At 44.9% G+C, this 17,724-nt stretch overlaps 1 protein-coding gene across 1 annotated transcript in view; it reads left to right on the plus strand.

The window, feature by feature from the left end:
* The window catches only part of Ror2 (receptor tyrosine kinase like orphan receptor 2), a 227,763-nt gene that overhangs the window by 188,677 nt on the left and 21,362 nt on the right, over positions 1–17,724 (plus strand). Inside the window, exons 3-4 of the mRNA XM_008847348.2 lie at positions 14,225–14,512; positions 15,509–15,539. Coding sequence (XP_008845570.2) covers positions 14,225–14,512; positions 15,509–15,539 — 319 coding nt within the window. The remainder of the gene's footprint in view (positions 1–14,224; positions 14,513–15,508; positions 15,540–17,724) is intronic.

Below are 17,724 nucleotides of genomic sequence, written 5' to 3' on the forward strand. Positions count from 1 at the left end.
TGGAAACATTACAAACAAATCTCAGCCAGTTTAAGGATAGGGTGTGCTACCTGAAACCCAGTCTAAACAATCCAAAATGTAAGATAAGACAATGTGATATGACACAGCATAATAAAAGCAAGTACTATTTTACGTTTCTATATGATTTACATCACCGGTGTACTGAAATATAATACTAACTGGTGTTGGACCGCAGTGCACACATGTAAGCGAGACATCAGCAACTGAGGAGTGTCTCTCATGTTCTTGAAGCACTACTGCTGTCGCTTCCCACCAGAATGCCATCTTTTTGCATATTAAATGGATTCACTCTGGAGCCACGAAGAACCAGCTGTATAGTATATACCAAGTGGACTATCTGGCATGTTTACAAGAGTCAAGAAGAGCATTTTCTTTTTCCTTTATTAAATTTTATTCAATTTTTTTGCATTTCATACAGAACATCTTTATCAGCTTTACATCCCCTTCTCCATTGGCACCTGCCCATGGCCCCCACAATTAAATTTCATACATTCTGTCATTTGTGTTAAGGTCTATCGTTTCAAGTTAGTGTCCTCAGATGTCCCTCAGTGCAGGTTCATCCACTGAAGTCTAGACAACCTGTAAGACAGTCAACTCTTCCTCACCCAGCTATAGTCAGCTGACAATAATTCTTCGACTAATAGTGGGACCTGCTCTCCATTTCCACAGTTCTGTGCTGGGTTTTCGTCTGCCTCAGTTTGTATGAGTCTTGTGCATGCTGACCCCATTGCTGTAGGTTCATATGAGAAGGGTCCTAGGTGCCTGTAGGACTCTTATTTCCTTCCTTATGGTCATGCACCTCCTCCCTGGCTCTCATAATCTTTCTGCTCCCTCTTCCAAAATGGTTCCTGAGTCCTGGGTGGGTGGATTTTTAACATAGGAGTCCTGTCCAAGGACCCACACTCTGCCGACTCTTATTCTCTGCGTTTTGGCCATTTGTGACCTTTTGCGTTCCTGGCCCTCTGTTGCATGAGGGAGCTTCATTGGTAAGAGTTGAAAGTGTTCTCTTCATCCTTTGTTCTATGTTCCGTGAGCCTTAGTGTAGAGGTTACATCCTAGATGTGCCTCTTAGACTTGAGGAGGTCATAGACAGCCTCTGTGTGTGATGAGTTGTGGACCTCTAATTATCTCTGTCTCTTAAAAAAGAAGCTTCTGTGATGGGTGGTGACTGGGATACTTGTCTATAAATTTAAGGATTCATATTTTGCAAATAGTGTGAAATTACGTTTGTCTAGAGATGTGACAGCCTTGGGGTTTTCTCTAAGATCTATGATCTCTCCAGCTATATGTATTTGGCTAGGTTTACAGTACCACACATGAGTTTCCTTCCATTGAGTGGGCTTTAAGTTCAGTCACACACACACACACACACACACACACACACACACACACACACCGCCAAATCAGCAGCTGGTAAACCCAGAGCTGGAACTGCAGGACTCTGATTGTTGCTAGACCCTGGGGATCCTGCTACTCACAGCCTCTGTGAATACAAAGCAGAAGACACAGTTTGGAGCAGGAAGGGGTTTTATTGAAGGCCAGACTTGGGAACATGGGGTAGGACTGTATGTCTCCAAGAGAAGTATTCTTCTTTTCCCAAGAAGGTCTCAGAAGTTCTATGGGACATTGGGTGGAAAAGCCGGGCATGTTGTTCTTTGACCTCTTTGACTGGAAGAGCTAGAGGGCACAGAATTGATCTATTCCGCCTTATAAAATCATCCTCAGACCCCCCACCTCCCGTGTGCTTGGTAATGCACTAATTTAAGGAAGGGGAGCGTGTCACAGTTGCCCCCACTTAAGACTGAAAATACCAATGGAAGGCAAGCTCCAGGTAGACAAAAGAGAAGGCGGGGAGGTAAGCAGGGCTTGTAAAGGCCCATCAAGCAAAGGGCTTTTCCTCATGAATGAAGGCTGTTTGCATGGGCTTATCTTACTGGATTTCTGTCATTCTGTTTGGTCTGCTATGGTACATGATTTTTGTTCAGAAGAGTGGGGCCTGATTTGTGTCTCTTGCTCTATTAGGAGACCAGACTGTCTGACCTTTCTGGAAGATCATTAGAGTATCATCTAGGAGGAAGCCTTCTGCTAAGTCCCCAGATATGCCACTGTCCCCTTTCCTAAAGAAACAATCCAACTGAATAGGAAAATGCTGGGAAAGCTGTCTGCTCTGGACTTTTCAGAAAACAGCGTACTCAGATCTGCTAAAACCCTTGATACCTCATTGAGTTAATGCCGCACTGTGGGGCTCAGCGAAGCCTCCAAAGCACATCCTAATGCTGGGTATGGGGAGTATCTGCTGAATCAACCTCTCTTTGAATCCCCTGTGAAAACAGTCCTGTTCTGTTGAACTGGACATCAGACACTTCCTCAGTGGTCACCAACTGTCTCACAAATGTCTGTTGCTCCTCTGTTGTTTGCCAGTCCCTAGTGATGATGCAGACCTCAGTCAGTAATAGCCACGGTATGAGCCAATCCATTAGGGACTGATTTCTCTTGTATTGTTCAGGTTATACAGCTTTTGTCTTAAGGAGGGCTGTAGTCCAGGACTTCAAGTGTCATAGGTAAGCACTCTACCAACTGAGCTATGTCTCCAACCTTTAAAATTACTTTTTAAACACATCTTAAAATTTTATTTGTGTGTGTGTGTGTGTGTGTGTGTGTGTGTGTGTGTGTGTGTGTGTGTGGGTACCCATGATAGCCAGAAGGAGCTGTCAGACCTCCTGGAACTGGAGTTACAGGTATTTGTGAGCCATTTGTTGTGGATGCCAGGAACCAAATCAAGATCTTCTGCAAGAGCAGTAAGTAATTTTAACCGCTGAGTCATCTCTCCAGCTCCCTTAAGTATATCCTCACTGAGAACGTGCAGACTTGCTTTGTCCCTAAGCAGTATGACAGTTACTAACTCGGGGTCCACATTGTCTTAGGTCTTACGCATTTTTAGATATGAAGTATAGTGAAGACTGTAGTTAGTTCGATGTAGCTACAGCATCTTTTAAACAAGGGATTTGAGGGAGGCTAGGGAGATGGCTCAGTGGGTAAAAACTTCCTTTGCAAGCATAAGGACGGAATTCAGATCCCCAAAACAAAAAATGTAAAATATGGGTGGCCATGGTGGTGACTGACCTGTAATCCTTGTCCATGGGAGACAGAGACAGGGAATTTCCACAGCAAGCTTAGCTAGCCAGAATAGCTAGAAAGATAAGTTCCAGGTTCAGTGGGAGACCTGGAAATATACGCAAATATAGAGAGCAATCCAAGAAGATGTACATCAACCTGAGTGTCCCTACCTGCTCATGCCTGCACATGAAAACACGTGCGCACGTGTGTGCATGCACCCCCCCCCACATATATATACATATGAAAAAATTAAGTAAGTAAGGATCCAGGACTGATACATGGGAGCCAGGGGGAGTCCTGAACCCATCCTGTGTAGGTTCTGAGAGAAAACCGAAGTTGATAGTGTCGGGTGAGGGGCAGAGAATGACAGGAAAGACAGGCGTGGAGTAGAGCATGAAGTCAGTGCAGAAGCCAGCATGACTTGAGGATGTTGTGATTTACAGATCAGAAGCTTACGGTAAGGTTCCATGTGGCAAATCCTGCCACTGTCAGGACTGAGCCAGCTTGAATTCACCAAAGACAGTCCTAGGTTGACATGGAATGGATGTTTAGTCCAAATTGTGTATTCCCTGTTATGTGAGACATGAAATATGCATGCATAGATAGGGCCCATATATTATGACATTACTGACAAAAGCCTATGCTTAGCCCAGAATCCATCTGTGCTTCTGCACCAAGGCTGTACTTTAAACGCATGTGTCATACATCTTGTGTTCTACACACTCAGTACTTTGGAATGTTTGTGGGAACATGGGATTGGGGTGGAGGGGTCTTGCCCATCTGATGGCCTCCTGTGTTCTAGCTCAGCTGGAATGGGCACAGGGCACCATGTCTTCATCAGCAGAATTGTTCCCATCCATGCTGAAACTAGGAGAGCTTCTCCACGTGAAGACACCTTGCAGATTTAAGGTGATCTCAAGTGGATTCAAAACAACAGGGAGGGCACCCATGCCTCATCTGCCCCATGCTTGCCAGGCTGGCTGCTGCTTGGACAGGCTGGGCTGAGCACTGAACCAGCATTTCCTTGGAAAGAGAACACGAGGCACTGGGTTGTCACGGAAACGATGCCTGTTGCTGCCTGTTTACTGTGACTTTCCTGATTCTTGTAGGTCCTGTGGACTGATGAGTAAATACATTGGGTCTGTTTCTAGTTTCTTTTGGAACTGGTAAACTATGTGTGTGTGCATGCTAAGTTTAAGACAGTTTTGTTAGATTTTTGCATAGAGCTCGCGTTCCCAGTTCTAACCATGTGAAAAAGAAAATAGTATCCTGACTCTAAACAGATACAGTCTCTGTGTGTTGTCCACTCTGAGAACACGGACTTTGTGTTCGATTAGGTGATGGGGTCTTGGCCCCTGCACCTACAGAACCACTCTGGCAAGTTGCTGAGACTTTCTAATCTCTAGTTCTTTGTGTGTGCGTGTGTGTATGTGTTCAAGTGTGTATACACTTTAGAGTACACCTGTGAGTGGAAGCCAGGGATCAATTTACAATGTCACTCCTTAGTGGCTCTCCACCTTGTGTTTTTAAAAATCATGATTGATTGATTGTATGTATGAGTGTGTTGCTTGCATGTATGTAAGTGTACCCGTGTTGTGCAGTGCCTGTGGAGGACAGTAGAGGATGTTGGATTCCCTGGAACTGCAGTTCTGACTGGCTTTTAGCCCGCCATGTGGGTGCTGAGATTAGAACCCGTCTTCTACAAGAGCAGCCAGTGCTCTTAATTGCTGGGCCATCTCTAACCCCTTCACCCTGTTTTTTGAGAAACAGCCTTCTCACTCAACCTGGAGCTTGCCAATTAAGCTAGAGTGACTGGCCAGCAAGCCCCAGAATTATCTTTTCTTTGCCTCTCAAAAGCTGAGATTATAGCTGTGTGCTGGTGCAGTCAGCTATTTATGTTGGTGCTGAGGATTGAATTTAGGTCTTCATGCTTGTCCTACAAGTACTTTACCAACTGAGTGTCCCAGCATCCCCCCGCACCACCACCCCAATTCTTACTCTATGAAATGTGCACAATGACTGTTAGTCCCCAGTGCTGTCTCCTTAGAATGTGGCACTCCCCAGAAGGGCATCTCCATAAGTGCCCAGGTCAGAGGTTAAGAACTCCCTGTCTGTCCCATCTTACCTGTGTATGACGTGGGCCTTGGGTGCGACCACTAGCAGGTGACCCAAGGGGAAGAACAGGGTGGAGACCTCCCCTAGTCTCAGCATTGATGGGAACAATTCTGCTGATGGAGACGTGGTGCCCTGTGTCCTTTCCAGCTGAGCTGGAACACAGAAGGCCATCAGATGGGCAAGCCCAGCTCCACTCAGTAGGGAAGTTCCCACCTGCCGCTTCAGCTGGAGTCACTGTAGCTCCTGGTCTTTTTATTCTTTGCTTGGGAGACAGACACAGCAAAAATTCCTCCTCCCTTCATTGGGCTCCATGACATGTTGTAATGGGCTGTTTGTGTCTGTCTGTCCCTTGTGTGTCCCTGTCTCTTAAGGGACTGGATGTCACCTGTTTGTAAGACTCTGTCTTCCACATTTCTTGTCTCTCACATTCAGTCCCTACACTGAGGCACCAAAGATGATAAACACTCACACTGGTGCCTTAAACCAGCATAGCTGCATTCTCTTATGGTTCTGGAGGCTGGATGTTCTAAATCCAGATATCAGCAGGGGTGGTTCCTTCTGAGGCTCTGAGGAAACTCTGTGTCCCTTGTCTCTGAGCTTTGGTAGTTACAGGTGACCTTTGATTTTCTTTGTCACTTTTCATCCTGTGATAGCATCATTTCAGTCTCTGTCTCTTTCTTCCCTCAGTATCTGTATCCAAACTGACTGCTGCCTAGAAGCCCCTGGTGAGTCGTTTGGCCTGTTTCACTGATCTTAAGTTAATGGTGTCTGGACTCTACGCCCAGATAAGACCCCTCCACATTAACTGGGGTCAGGGCTCAACATAAAATTTGAGGAAAAGGTTCAAGATGTAGCTCAGTTGTAGAGTGCTTGCCTAGATTCCAGGAAGCCCTTTGTATATTCATCACTATAAACTAGACAGGGTAACCTGTGCCTGTAATCCTGGCATTTGGGAGGTAGAGGCTGCAGAATCAGAAGTTCGAGGTCATCCTTGGGAGATCCTTCTGTGCTACACCAAACTGGGATGGAGACAATGTTTAAAAAAATACAAGGGACACTCCACAAAGGTGCAAATAGTCTCAGCTCTCTCTCTCTCTCTCTCTCTCTCTCTCTGTCTCTCTCTCGTGTGTGTGTGTGTGTGTGTGTGTGTGTGTGTACAAACATAGAGACCAGAAGAAAACTTCAGTGGTTGTTCCTCAGAAGTCGTTTACCTGTTTTTTAAAACAGGGTCTCTTACTTTTATCTGGATCTCATGGTTCAGCTGGGTGGGCTGGCTGGGCAGTAAATCCCAGGAATCAGCCAGTCTCCACCTCCCTAGAGGTGGGATTACAAGCACATGTCACTACACCTGTTTTTGTTTCTTTGTTTTTAACATAGGTTCCTGGGATGGAACTCAGGTCCTCATGCTTGTACAGCACTTTCCTGACTGAGCTCCGCTCTCTTCTGCCCCGGTTTACTTTTTGTTTTCCCACTTTCCCCAGTGTCTCTGATCCCCTTCAGTGTCCCCATGTTTTCTGCAGAGGTGTCTGTGAAGACTGCTGGACAGCTCAAGTGAGGGAGTCTGATCCCAGACCCTTGCTCCCGCCCTCTGGCTGGTTTATTGACCTGTAAATATTTCCCCTGAGGATGGCAGCTTTAATCCTTCAGCCTTCTCACGTGCCCTTCCAGGAAATTAGTCTGTTTTGTTTCCCACCAATCAAAGCCTCATGACCTTGTGACCCCAAGCATATAAGGCTTTCTTTATCTCCTTCCTACACCCTCAGCTTGGCCTGGTCAATAAGCCAATCCTCGGGTTCCTAAGTAATTTGACCACATGGGTGAGTATCTGGGCAGTTGGTTGAGTTATAAAAACCATTAATCATTGATCTGCATGTGATTGGGCAAAAGGGTGCTGTTGCCTGGTGATGGAATCCTGCTATATCAGCCTCTGGGGTCTTTTAATGCTTACAAATGGCCTCTGCACAGAGCTGATCCAGGGGAGACCATTTCGCCTCAGCCATTAAAGTTGCCTCACTGCTAAGAAGGGAGACTCATCTGCATGAAGTGAAAGGAAGATTTCTATTCCTAACTTAGTGCAGTGCAGGCTGGATCCACTTTAGTGACGTTCTCAGTTAGCCCTGCCCGGTGCCTTGTATCCTGATCAGTTGTCTGGAGAGGTTTAGGGCTGCTCAAATGGAATTTTATTAGCTGATGGAGAGCTTAGAAAATGATTAGTGTAAACCCCATATCTTGTACATCAGGGAACTGCAGCCAAGAGGTTGACCAGCTGGCTGTAATTAAACCCCCAGGGGAAGGGGATAGTGCACACAATCCCCAGCGAGCCTGCTGTCTAGCTTTCATCTTTGGCCTCAGGAGAATTGATGATGGGGAGGGTGGTGGGCCAAGCTAACTTGGCAGCTCTCTCAGTCCAGTGACATACACACACTGAGTAAAGTATCAGCAAAGGATGTAAATGCTTTTGTGAACTTTGGGAGAGATGGAACAATGCCCAGGAGCCAGAAAGATAAATAAAAGAATCAACAGTAACAGCCCTGGGCTGCCAGGGCAGAGGCCACTCTAGGTAGCTCTCTGTTTGCAGCCTTGGAGAGCAGCCTAGCTTTCCTTGGTCCTCAAAAAAAATTGATCTGTGGCAGAGGGCTGGAGTCTGACACCGCCATGATTGGACACAGGCTTACCAACAGTGAAGAATGAGGTTACCCTGTGACCGTCCTGCAGACAGGACACACTGCAGGCTTCAGAAGGACAGCCACCAGTGAGACATAGGTGCCCTGGCCAAAGAGCAATTAGACGTGTCCAAGTCAAAGCTTGGTGTGGGAATACTTTCAGATCATAGATGTCATGGTAGAGAGCATGCAGGAGTAGGAAAATCCCGACCGAGACAAAATAAGTAGTTTGAAGTTTCTGATTCACTTGCAATTGGATGTATTAGGTTCCTTTCAAGGAGAAGTCATGGATCAGGATTAAAAATCAAGTTTGGTTTTAAGAAGATAAAAGAATTGCTATTCAAGGCCTATAAAATCTTTTTCCTAGTTTAGAAATTATTACTAGTCCAGTTTCAGCATCAAGTCAGAACAGAACTCACAGGGTCCACAGAACTAAGTCATTGTGGACAAATCTCCCACTTCCAACCTAAGAGCTGCTGTTCTGTGGCCCTTCTACCCCAAGCAGGTGAGAAGAGTTTGCCTTGACCTTGGATAGTGATGGGGAGGGCCTGAGAAGCTTCCCCGTAAGGAGGCAGCTCTGGGAACCAGATTTACATCACCAGGTAATTGTCTGAAGTCCAGAGCCAGAGTTAAAACTTGGCACTGCCTTTTCAAAAAACACAGTCCTCAAGGACTTTCCACAGAGAAACCACCTTACAATGAAATATACAAAGCATACTCAGAGGCACAAGGTGAGTGATGAGCCAGTGAACAGTAAAGCCAGAGGACTGAAGAAAAAGTAGGGAACGAAAACTACAGAGAAGAAAAAGCGGTGGATTTGAATCAGAACCACACAGACCTTCTAGAAATGAGAAGCACTACCCATGAAGAAAGAAAGTGGAGAGGCCGATTACAGAGCAGGTCAACAATAGAAAGGATGGGAAATACAGAAATTAGGGAGACAGCTAAGGGAGTCCTGCAAGGTGGATCAGTATATACAAGTATATCCAAGAAGAAGTCAAAGGGAAGGGAGGGGAGCAGGCTTGTTTTAAAACATTTTCAAATGTAATAGTTAATTATTTTATTCATCTCACGTGTATGGGTATAATGCCTACATGTATTTAAGTGCACCTGTGTCATGCAATACCCTTAGAGTTCAAAAGAGGGTGTCGGAGCCCCTGGAACTGAAGTTACGGATGATTGTTAGCCACCACTTGGGTTCTGGGAATTGAACCCCGGTCCTCTGCAAGAGCAACCAGTGCTCTTAACCTAAGTTATCTCTCCAGCCCCCAAGGGACAGGGTTTTATGAGCTACTGACAGATAATTTACTACATTTATGAAAGCATGAGTTTTCAGAATTAAAGAAGGGTACTAAAGTCTGAAGAGGCTACAGTAAAAGTAATCGTGTGGCTAACAGCAGATTCTTAGAATGTCAAAGACAAAGGAACAATATTAATAAATTAAGGTTGCCTGCAAAGAATAGTAACTGGCTGTCCTAGTTTGTTCTTCATTGCTGTGACAAAACACTCTGACCAATACCAACTTGGGGAGGAAAGGGTTTATTTATCTTACATTTCCCAAGTCGCAGTTCACCAGGGAGCCCAAGGTAGGAACTCAGGGCAGGAACCTGGAAGCAGGAGCTGGAGCACAGGCCATGGAGGAATGCTGCTTACTGGCTTGCTCCCCTGGCCCCTGCTCAGCCTGCTTTCTTATGCAACACAGGCCCACCTGCCCAGGGGTGGCACCACCCACAGTGGGCTGGGCCCTCCTATATCACACAACAATCAAGAAGATGCCCCACAGACATGGCCACAGGCCAGTCCAAAAGAGGCAATTCCCCAATTGAGGCTCCCTCAACCCAGGTGTGTCACGTTGACACTAAAGCTATCCAGCACACTGGCAGAATTTTCAACAGTTCCCAGGAAAGGCAGAGGAAAACAGCATCACCACCCGTTTAGAATTCCATACCAGCTAAACTGTTCTTCAAGGTGACAGTAACATATTTTTACACTAAAAATGAATGATCACAACCTCAGTCTGCTACCCAAGATACAAATGTGATTCTGGCCAAGTTCAGTTGAACCTAGGAAAAAGGAAGGAAGTCAAGATGTGTTCGTAAGGAAAGAATTTGTGAGAACTTGGCAGATCTCAAGGAACTCTATCAGTAAAAATCAACAGTAATAATCATTACTGACTGACTAAAACCAGAGTGTGATGAGAAACTGAGAAGCAGCAGCTCAAGGCATCTCTCCACGTGAGCAAGAGCTAGGAGGGAGGATGAGAGAGGAAGAAGAGCAGGAGGGAAGGGAGAGAGGGAGCGTATGTGTCTCAGCATTGAAAGGTCCTTGTACTTGGGAAGTGTTGTTGGATGAGGCTTGATGCCTATAAACAGTAGTTAAGGGACTTCATGAAACTTTAACTGTTGAAGAAGAAAAATGGAGGATTTAAAATATCCATTATATAGAAGTAAAAGAATATTAAGAGGAAAGTGAAAACATTAAAACTAATTTAAAATTCATAGATTAAACAGACCCGTAAATTGATATGTAAAATTATATACCTTTTACATAATTCGTGTGCAGTACAGAATAATTTAAATGGTAAAATATTAATCAGATGAGAGTTATTTTAACCCAAAGTACCCTGAGGTACCTTTGATAGTATTAGACAAGTGGTCTTTTAGGCAAATAGAGTAGACCTGAAGCCTCCAGCCTCATGGTTTCCAAGAGTTAAACAGAAGTCAGCAGAATTGCTCATAGAGATTTGGCAAATGGAGATTAATGAACTAATACATCATTGACTATTGAAAAACATTTAAAAAGCACCCCCACAAAACACACAAGCTTGGTTTAATGAGCACATATAAACCTCTGTGGCAGGCAGAGAAAGCACTTTACCTAGCAAACACAGACTATCGGACCTGACTCTAGATTGGGCTGCAGTGTGATTCTTGGTTATCTCAAAGAGTCATCATCATAAAACATGGTTTTTGAACTTCTAAGTTTCATTGATTGATTGACTGATTGATTGCTTTGTGGTGTGTATGTGTGTGTGTGTGTGTGCGCGCAACTTTAGGGCAGGTAAGATGGCTCAGTGGGTAGAGGCACTTGCTGCTAAGTCCAGTGACCTACATTCAATTGCTGGAACCCTCATGATGTAAAAAGGAAAGAGTGAATACCCACAAGTTATTCTCTGACCTCCACATGCATGCTGTGACGTGTGTGTGTATGTGTATGTGTACAAATAAATCAATACATGTAATAAAAGCACACCTTATGCTAGGCGTGGTGGTGCACTCCTTTAATCCCAGTACTCAGGAGGCAGAGGCAGGCAGATCTCGGAGAGTTCAAGGCTAGCTGGGGCTGCAGGGAGGCCCTGTCTCAAAAAGACCATAACAAAAAAATAAAATAAAATAAATAAAAATAAAAAGGTACACCTTTAGTAACTTGTAGGTAAAAGAAAAAATATCATAAGATGAATTAAAAGCCACTGTGTCTGACCAAACATGAAGATTAAAGTTATTTATTGGAGAGCTAAAGTACTTGCAGAGAAATTTCATGTTTAATACCTAAGCTATATTTTAAAGATTTGTTTTATTTTTATTTATGTGTATAAGTGTGTATGTATGTGCATGTAGTCCCAGGAGGCTAGAAGAGGGTGTCAGATCCCTTGAATTTTGAATTACAGGTGGTTGTGAGCAACCCACCATGGGTGTAGATCAACTCAGGTCCTGTTCGAGAGCAGCAGGGACTCTTAACTGTTGGCCCAAACTTCCAGCCTTCACATAAGTTGTTAATAGGAATGCAATTAGCTGCTGAGGTTAGAAAAAGAATTACAAAAGAGAGTGAACAGGCACTTACAGAAAAGCAGCTCACTAGCCAATAAACATTCTGGAAGATGCTGGAGTTCACCAGCACTTCTGGAACCACTAACTACAGACAATTGTATGACACTACTTTGTGTGCATCAGATTGGTGAACATTTGAAAGTCCCCAAAGTGCTGTTGAAGTGGTGGGGGAGTGCTTTAACTCAAACATTAGTGAGTACACATCAGTGGACTTCCATAGTGACCACTCTCAGGACTTACCTCCTCCACACCAGTGAGTACTTACTTTTGAGGGACTTGTGGACACAGGCAGGACCAGAAGTGCACACAGATGCTCAGTAAACCCTTCTAAGCCAAAAGGCGGAAATAGCTCACTGCCCCTTCACTGGGAAACAAGTAACAAAACCATGATTTGTTTATATACTGAACTGTTACACAGTAATTAAATGAATACTGTTAACACAGAGGACTTTGAATGAAAGCAGGCAACTAGTGAAGGCAACCTGTCAAGAGAGTTCCTGAAACTATAAAACAATACAAGCTAGAAGGATGGGTAGTCGTTCTGTGGAGGGAGAAGAAGGGACCAGTGGGTCTTACTTGAATTCCAGATATTTCCAGTGTTCTGTGGAAAAATATAACCATAAAATTTTTCTTTTGTTTTTGGGGTTTGTATTATGCTGTTCAGCACTTCAAAAATTTAAAAATCAAACAGAACATTGAACAAAGCGATTAATCAAAAGAGTTAGGAGAGGTGTACATTGACAAGCAGAAAGCTCTTGTTATTTGGAGGTAATAGCTAAGTAGAAAATCCAATACTACAGTCCGGAAGCTATTGCTATTAGTAGGACAGACAGCACTTACGTGGCGAGATAAAAGCAGATATGGTAGGAAGAGTTGTGGCGCCCTCAAAGCTGACCCTGTCCCAACTTCTAGGTCCATGGAAGTGTCACCTTGCACCGTAGAGGGACTTTGTAGGTGTGAGTAAGGATTATAGATGGGGCAATAACCTGAATTTACAGGTAGCTCAGTATAGCCCAGAGGCCCTTGCAAAACAGAGGGTGAAGGATCGGAATCCATAATAGGGAGACGTAATGATGGAGACAAAGGTTTAAGAAAGGTCCTTAAGCCAAGCAGTGAGAGACATCGCTGGCTTGAGGGAAACAGACAGCAAGAAAGAAGGCAGCTTGCACTCACAGCCTCCCGAAGCAAGCAGCCCTGCCTGCATCTTGACTTTCAGGTTTCTGATCTTCCTACATATGCGATAACAAAGTTGGGTTGTTTTCCACCATGAAGTTTCTAGTCATTTTTTATTGTGATCATAGGAATGAGTACATTTCATAGAAGATTGCTATCTTATAGTTTTCTTCTAAACCACTAAACATTTAAAGAAAACAGACTAGAAATAAAACTGATGTATAGGAGTAAGGAAAATTACAGAATGGCTAGTGATCTACTTGAAAGGTAAATATGGAGATCTCGGTGTAGAAAATTATATGTCTCTTCTAAGTGGATAAAGTCTGAAATAGAGACCCGGACAGTAGTACTTCACAGTGCCATCCAGAAGGCTGCCCTGACAAGTGCCCGCATGTTCAGGTCTTTCACCATTAAAGCCCTGTTGTTTACAAGGAACCTACTAGGTTGATTCAGGAGACAAAAAGAGCTATGGTTGGAAGAAATGCCCCCAAAGTAATAGCTGTTATTCTCAACTCATCCTGCTAGAACAGAGGGGATGTGGATATAGTAACGGGCCAATAGAAAGAGAGGAATGTATAGAGTTCCTTCTGCAGGGGCAGCCAGGGGACACCTTCTAAAGAGTGACACTGTGGGCCTACTTAGTATTATGGTTTTTTGGTTTTGTTAGTGTTTTTTGTGCCTAAAAGTGTCCCCAGCCAGGCCAGTTAGCACATACCTGTGATCCCAGTACTCAGAGGAGTTTAGAGAGGAGATTCAGAAATTCAGGGCTAACCTGGGATATATGAAACACTGTCTCAAAGAAACAAAAAGACAAAAGGGCCCCCAGGCATAGTGTGGAAGGGCTTTCCAGTGTGCATAGGTGCCAAAATCTATGTATTCAATCAGGTGTTTTAAAATAGAAACACTTGTGGGTCATGGTGACTCATGTCTGTAGCCCAGCACATGGGAGACCGAGGCAGGAGGATTGCTGTAAGGTGGAGACTAGCCTGAACTCTATAGTGAGTTCCAGGTCAGCTCAGGCTACAGAATATGACACTGTCAGAAAAACAGAGTAAAACATAACACCAAAACCAGAAACATGCACAAAACTGTTCTGTACAAGTTGCCTGACAAAGTGTGACCAGAGGCTTTCAAACCCAACCCTGTGTTTTTCCCCAGGAGCCAAGGCTCATAGAAACTGGCTCCAGTGTTCTAGAATGTGCTGCATGCACATGAAAGGTGGCACCTCCCCTCACAGTGGCCATGCAGGAGCTGATCCTTCCTCCCCCCATGCTGATGTTTCCTTTCCGTGACTCCACCCCTTGGCAGGTTATTTTCTGAATTTTCTGGAGCCAGTCAACAATATCACCATTGTCCAGGGCCAGACTGCAATTCTGCACTGCAGGGTGGCAGGAAACCCACCCCCCAACGTGAGGTGGCTGAAGAACGACGCCCCAGTCGTGCAAGAACCACGAAGGGTCATCATCCGGAAAACAGAATACGGCTCTCGGCTGCGGATCCAAGACCTGGACACGACAGACACCGGCTACTACCAGTGCGTGGCCACCAACGGGGTGAAGACCATCACTGCCACCGGAGTCCTGTATGTGCGGCTTGGTGAGTGGGGACAGCAGAGGCGCAGTGCTAGCAGGTAGGAGAGACCTTCACAGTCTCTCTCCTTCCCTGCAGAGTGAAGGACACATTTGGTATTTGGAAAGGAGAATGCACAGGTCAGCAGAAATACAGAAACCACCCTCAGGGCCTCTCCCATGGAGCACAAGAGCTCCTTCACCAGCTTACTAGTTAGTAATAAAGGAAAACAGACATAGATGGAGCGATCTAGAAACCCAGACCACAGAAGAACATCCCAGACACACAAAGAGAGCTGGAACACGGGCAGCAAGGCGGCGATGCAGGAGGCCAGGTCCCGGGCAGCAAGGCGGCGATGCAGGAGGCCAGGTCCCGGGGGAGGAAGGTTACACCGCAGGAGGCCACGTCCCTGGGGGAGGATTGCCACACCGCAGGGGTCCAGGTCCCCAGGGAGGATGGCCATTCTGCAGACAGTGGGGGCTGGGGTGAGGGGAAGGGCGAGGACTGCGCAGGGCTATGCTACGCTGACCTGGCTTCACTTGTTCAGCCTCTGCCATGGTTTTTTACTAAAGGCACGCATTTTCACGTGCAGCGCTGGCCCCACTGCGCAGGAGAAACAGGATGTGATGACAGTGCTGTGATTCTGTACTTGTTGCGGAGTGAAAGGAGAGAACGGCAGAAGGAAGGTGCCCCCTTTGTCCCAGTAAGGGAAGATCCCAGGCAGTGAATGCCTCAGACATGTCATCAGAGCTCACACTGCGCCAACTGTAATGAGTAAAACAGGTTTTGAGTATAAAGTTTAGATGAGACGTGAGGGACAGGAAACATGCCAACACATGCTCATGATCACAAAACACCTCTGTTTCTGGGGTTTCTTGTATCACCGGCATGTCCTCGTGAGTGGGAGCAGAGTCCTGAGGACAACTGGCCACAGACAGACCCAATGACTATCTGTGTTTACCACTAGCCTAGCTTCCAGATCCTCCCATAGTAATAATTTGATCTCTTGTTTCATCTTTTTAGGTCCAACACACAGCCCAAACCACAACTTTCAGTAAGTATCTGTTTGTCTCAAACCCCATATTTTGAGGGTTTCTCTTATGTAAGAATCCAGGGTTATTTATTTATTTATTTATTTAATTTTATGTATATGAGTGTTTTGCCTGCATGTAAGTGCACCCATCTAGTGCAGAGACCAGAAGAGGGTGTTGGACCCCAAGGAAATGGAATTACAGATGATTGTTAGCCACCACGTGAGTGCTAGGAACTGAACCTGGGTCCTCTGCAGGAGCATCCGGTGCTCTTAACCTCTGAGCCATCTCTCCACCCCAGAATCCAAGTTTTAAATTCTATGAAGTGGTATCTTTCCTGAGCTTTCTGGAAGCTGGCTGGGACCTCGAGAATGGACATACATTTAACACTGTTGATGTTTAACGTAAAAAAGTAACATCATAAAAATAAATGTTAACTGTTTTCATGGATCATGATCTCATAGGGGCAACCCAGTGGGTTATATAAGCATGCTTGCCAGATTCTCGGGCTGCAGGAGGGGCCCTGCTACCCAGGAATGTCTACAGACATGGATGTCCTTCTCCTTCTGCAGTCCAGTGCCACCAATCTTCTGTTTATATTTTTTTCTGGCATTAAAGAGTGAACCCAGGTTCTTGTGCATTCTCTGCAATAGCCCTGCCACTGAGCATCCCTACCCCCTGCCCCTGCAATTTATAAATGTGCCCACTGAGCCTCAGGACACCCTCTGTAGTGGGTTCTCAAGCCCACCTTAAGGAGGAGCCTGAGGCTCATGGGATCCTTAGGGAGCCGCTGATGGATTCTGGCCTTGGATTTGGGCCTTTTGTTTCGGCACAGCACCACTCCACAGCAGCCCAGCCTTGTTTGGAGGTCCTGTGCAATGTCTGTGTATGTGCAGAATTGCTTTTCATCATCTGTTTGTGACGAGCAGTGAGGGAGTTGTTTTCTACCCAGCCCTGCTGGAGAGCTGCTGCTTCCCTTTCAGACTTCAGAACAAAAGCTGGAAGCTCTCTCTATGTGGACTGCACTCCGAGGTCTCTGATTTCTTATTTCATATATTTATATAAGGTTATAAAGTTATGTAATTATAATTATTTCACACTCCTGATTTCCTTCTTGTTTTAAACTATGAATGAAATCAATAAATAGTTTAGGAAGTTGCAGTTCAATGAAAGTTCTATCTCTCTGGGTCTTGCCCAGCCATTATTTCCTCGTCATACCATGGACCAGACTAGGTTTCTTTAGGCTGCACTTAGCATGGGAACATACCTATAGAAGTATGTCTCTTCACTTCCTTTTACTCTGTTATATGCAAGTTATACCTGACATGTTAGCTATTCTGAGATAGCTTTACATGTCACTGTAGCTGGACTTCACCCTTTCTGGACTTGTACAGTGAGCACACAACTTCCTTAAGTTCTGGGAATGTCCTCTGTGATAACCCACAGTGCTTCAGTGGTTTCTCTCTGCTGTCCCCCCACCCCCACAACTCCAGGACAAACTTCTTTGGGGTGGATACTGAGAGCAAAGCAATTCACCTTTTTACATAATAGTCCTCAGCAGAGCTTCACTTTTCAAGATTACTCTTGGCCAACTTCAGTCTGAAATAAGAAATGGAAAATTCCAGAAATCTATAGTTTGTAATTTTAAATTATACCTCATTCTGAGTAATGAGGTAAAATCTAGTGCTGCCTCCCCCTCTCATCTAGGATGGGAATCATCCTTCTGTCTACTGTATCCACACTGTATATGCTACCTTTCTGCTAGTTACATGGTCATCTTGGTTATCAGATCCACTGTAGCATTGTCACAGTACTGTGTTAAAGTAACCTATATTTTACCAATAGTGGCCCCAGAGCACAAGGGCACTGTTAGGGGCAGTTGGAATAGGCCAGAGAGAAGCTGTAAAGTGTTTAAGTGATAAGGTGTAAGTGCAAAGTTCTAAGATGAGAGACCTCATTCACTTGACTTTCACTATAGTGTGTTGCTATAATTGTTCTATTTTATAATTTATTGTTAATTATCTTTTATTGTGCCTAATTTATAAATTAAACATTATCACAGGATATAGGTGAAGGTTAAAAACCCAGCATACATAGTGCTATCTGCAGTTTCTTGAGTCTCCCAGGAGCTGTGGGACACATTTCCAGTGGCTAAGGAGGGGCAACTATACTCAGGTCACCAAGTGGTGATCTCTGTTCACAGCCAAT

This window comes from Nannospalax galili, unplaced genomic scaffold (assembly GCF_000622305.1).
Source record: "Nannospalax galili isolate Female #2095 unplaced genomic scaffold, S.galili_v1.0 scaffold762, whole genome shotgun sequence".
NCBI classification, from domain to species: Eukaryota; Metazoa; Chordata; class Mammalia; order Rodentia; family Spalacidae; genus Nannospalax; species Nannospalax galili.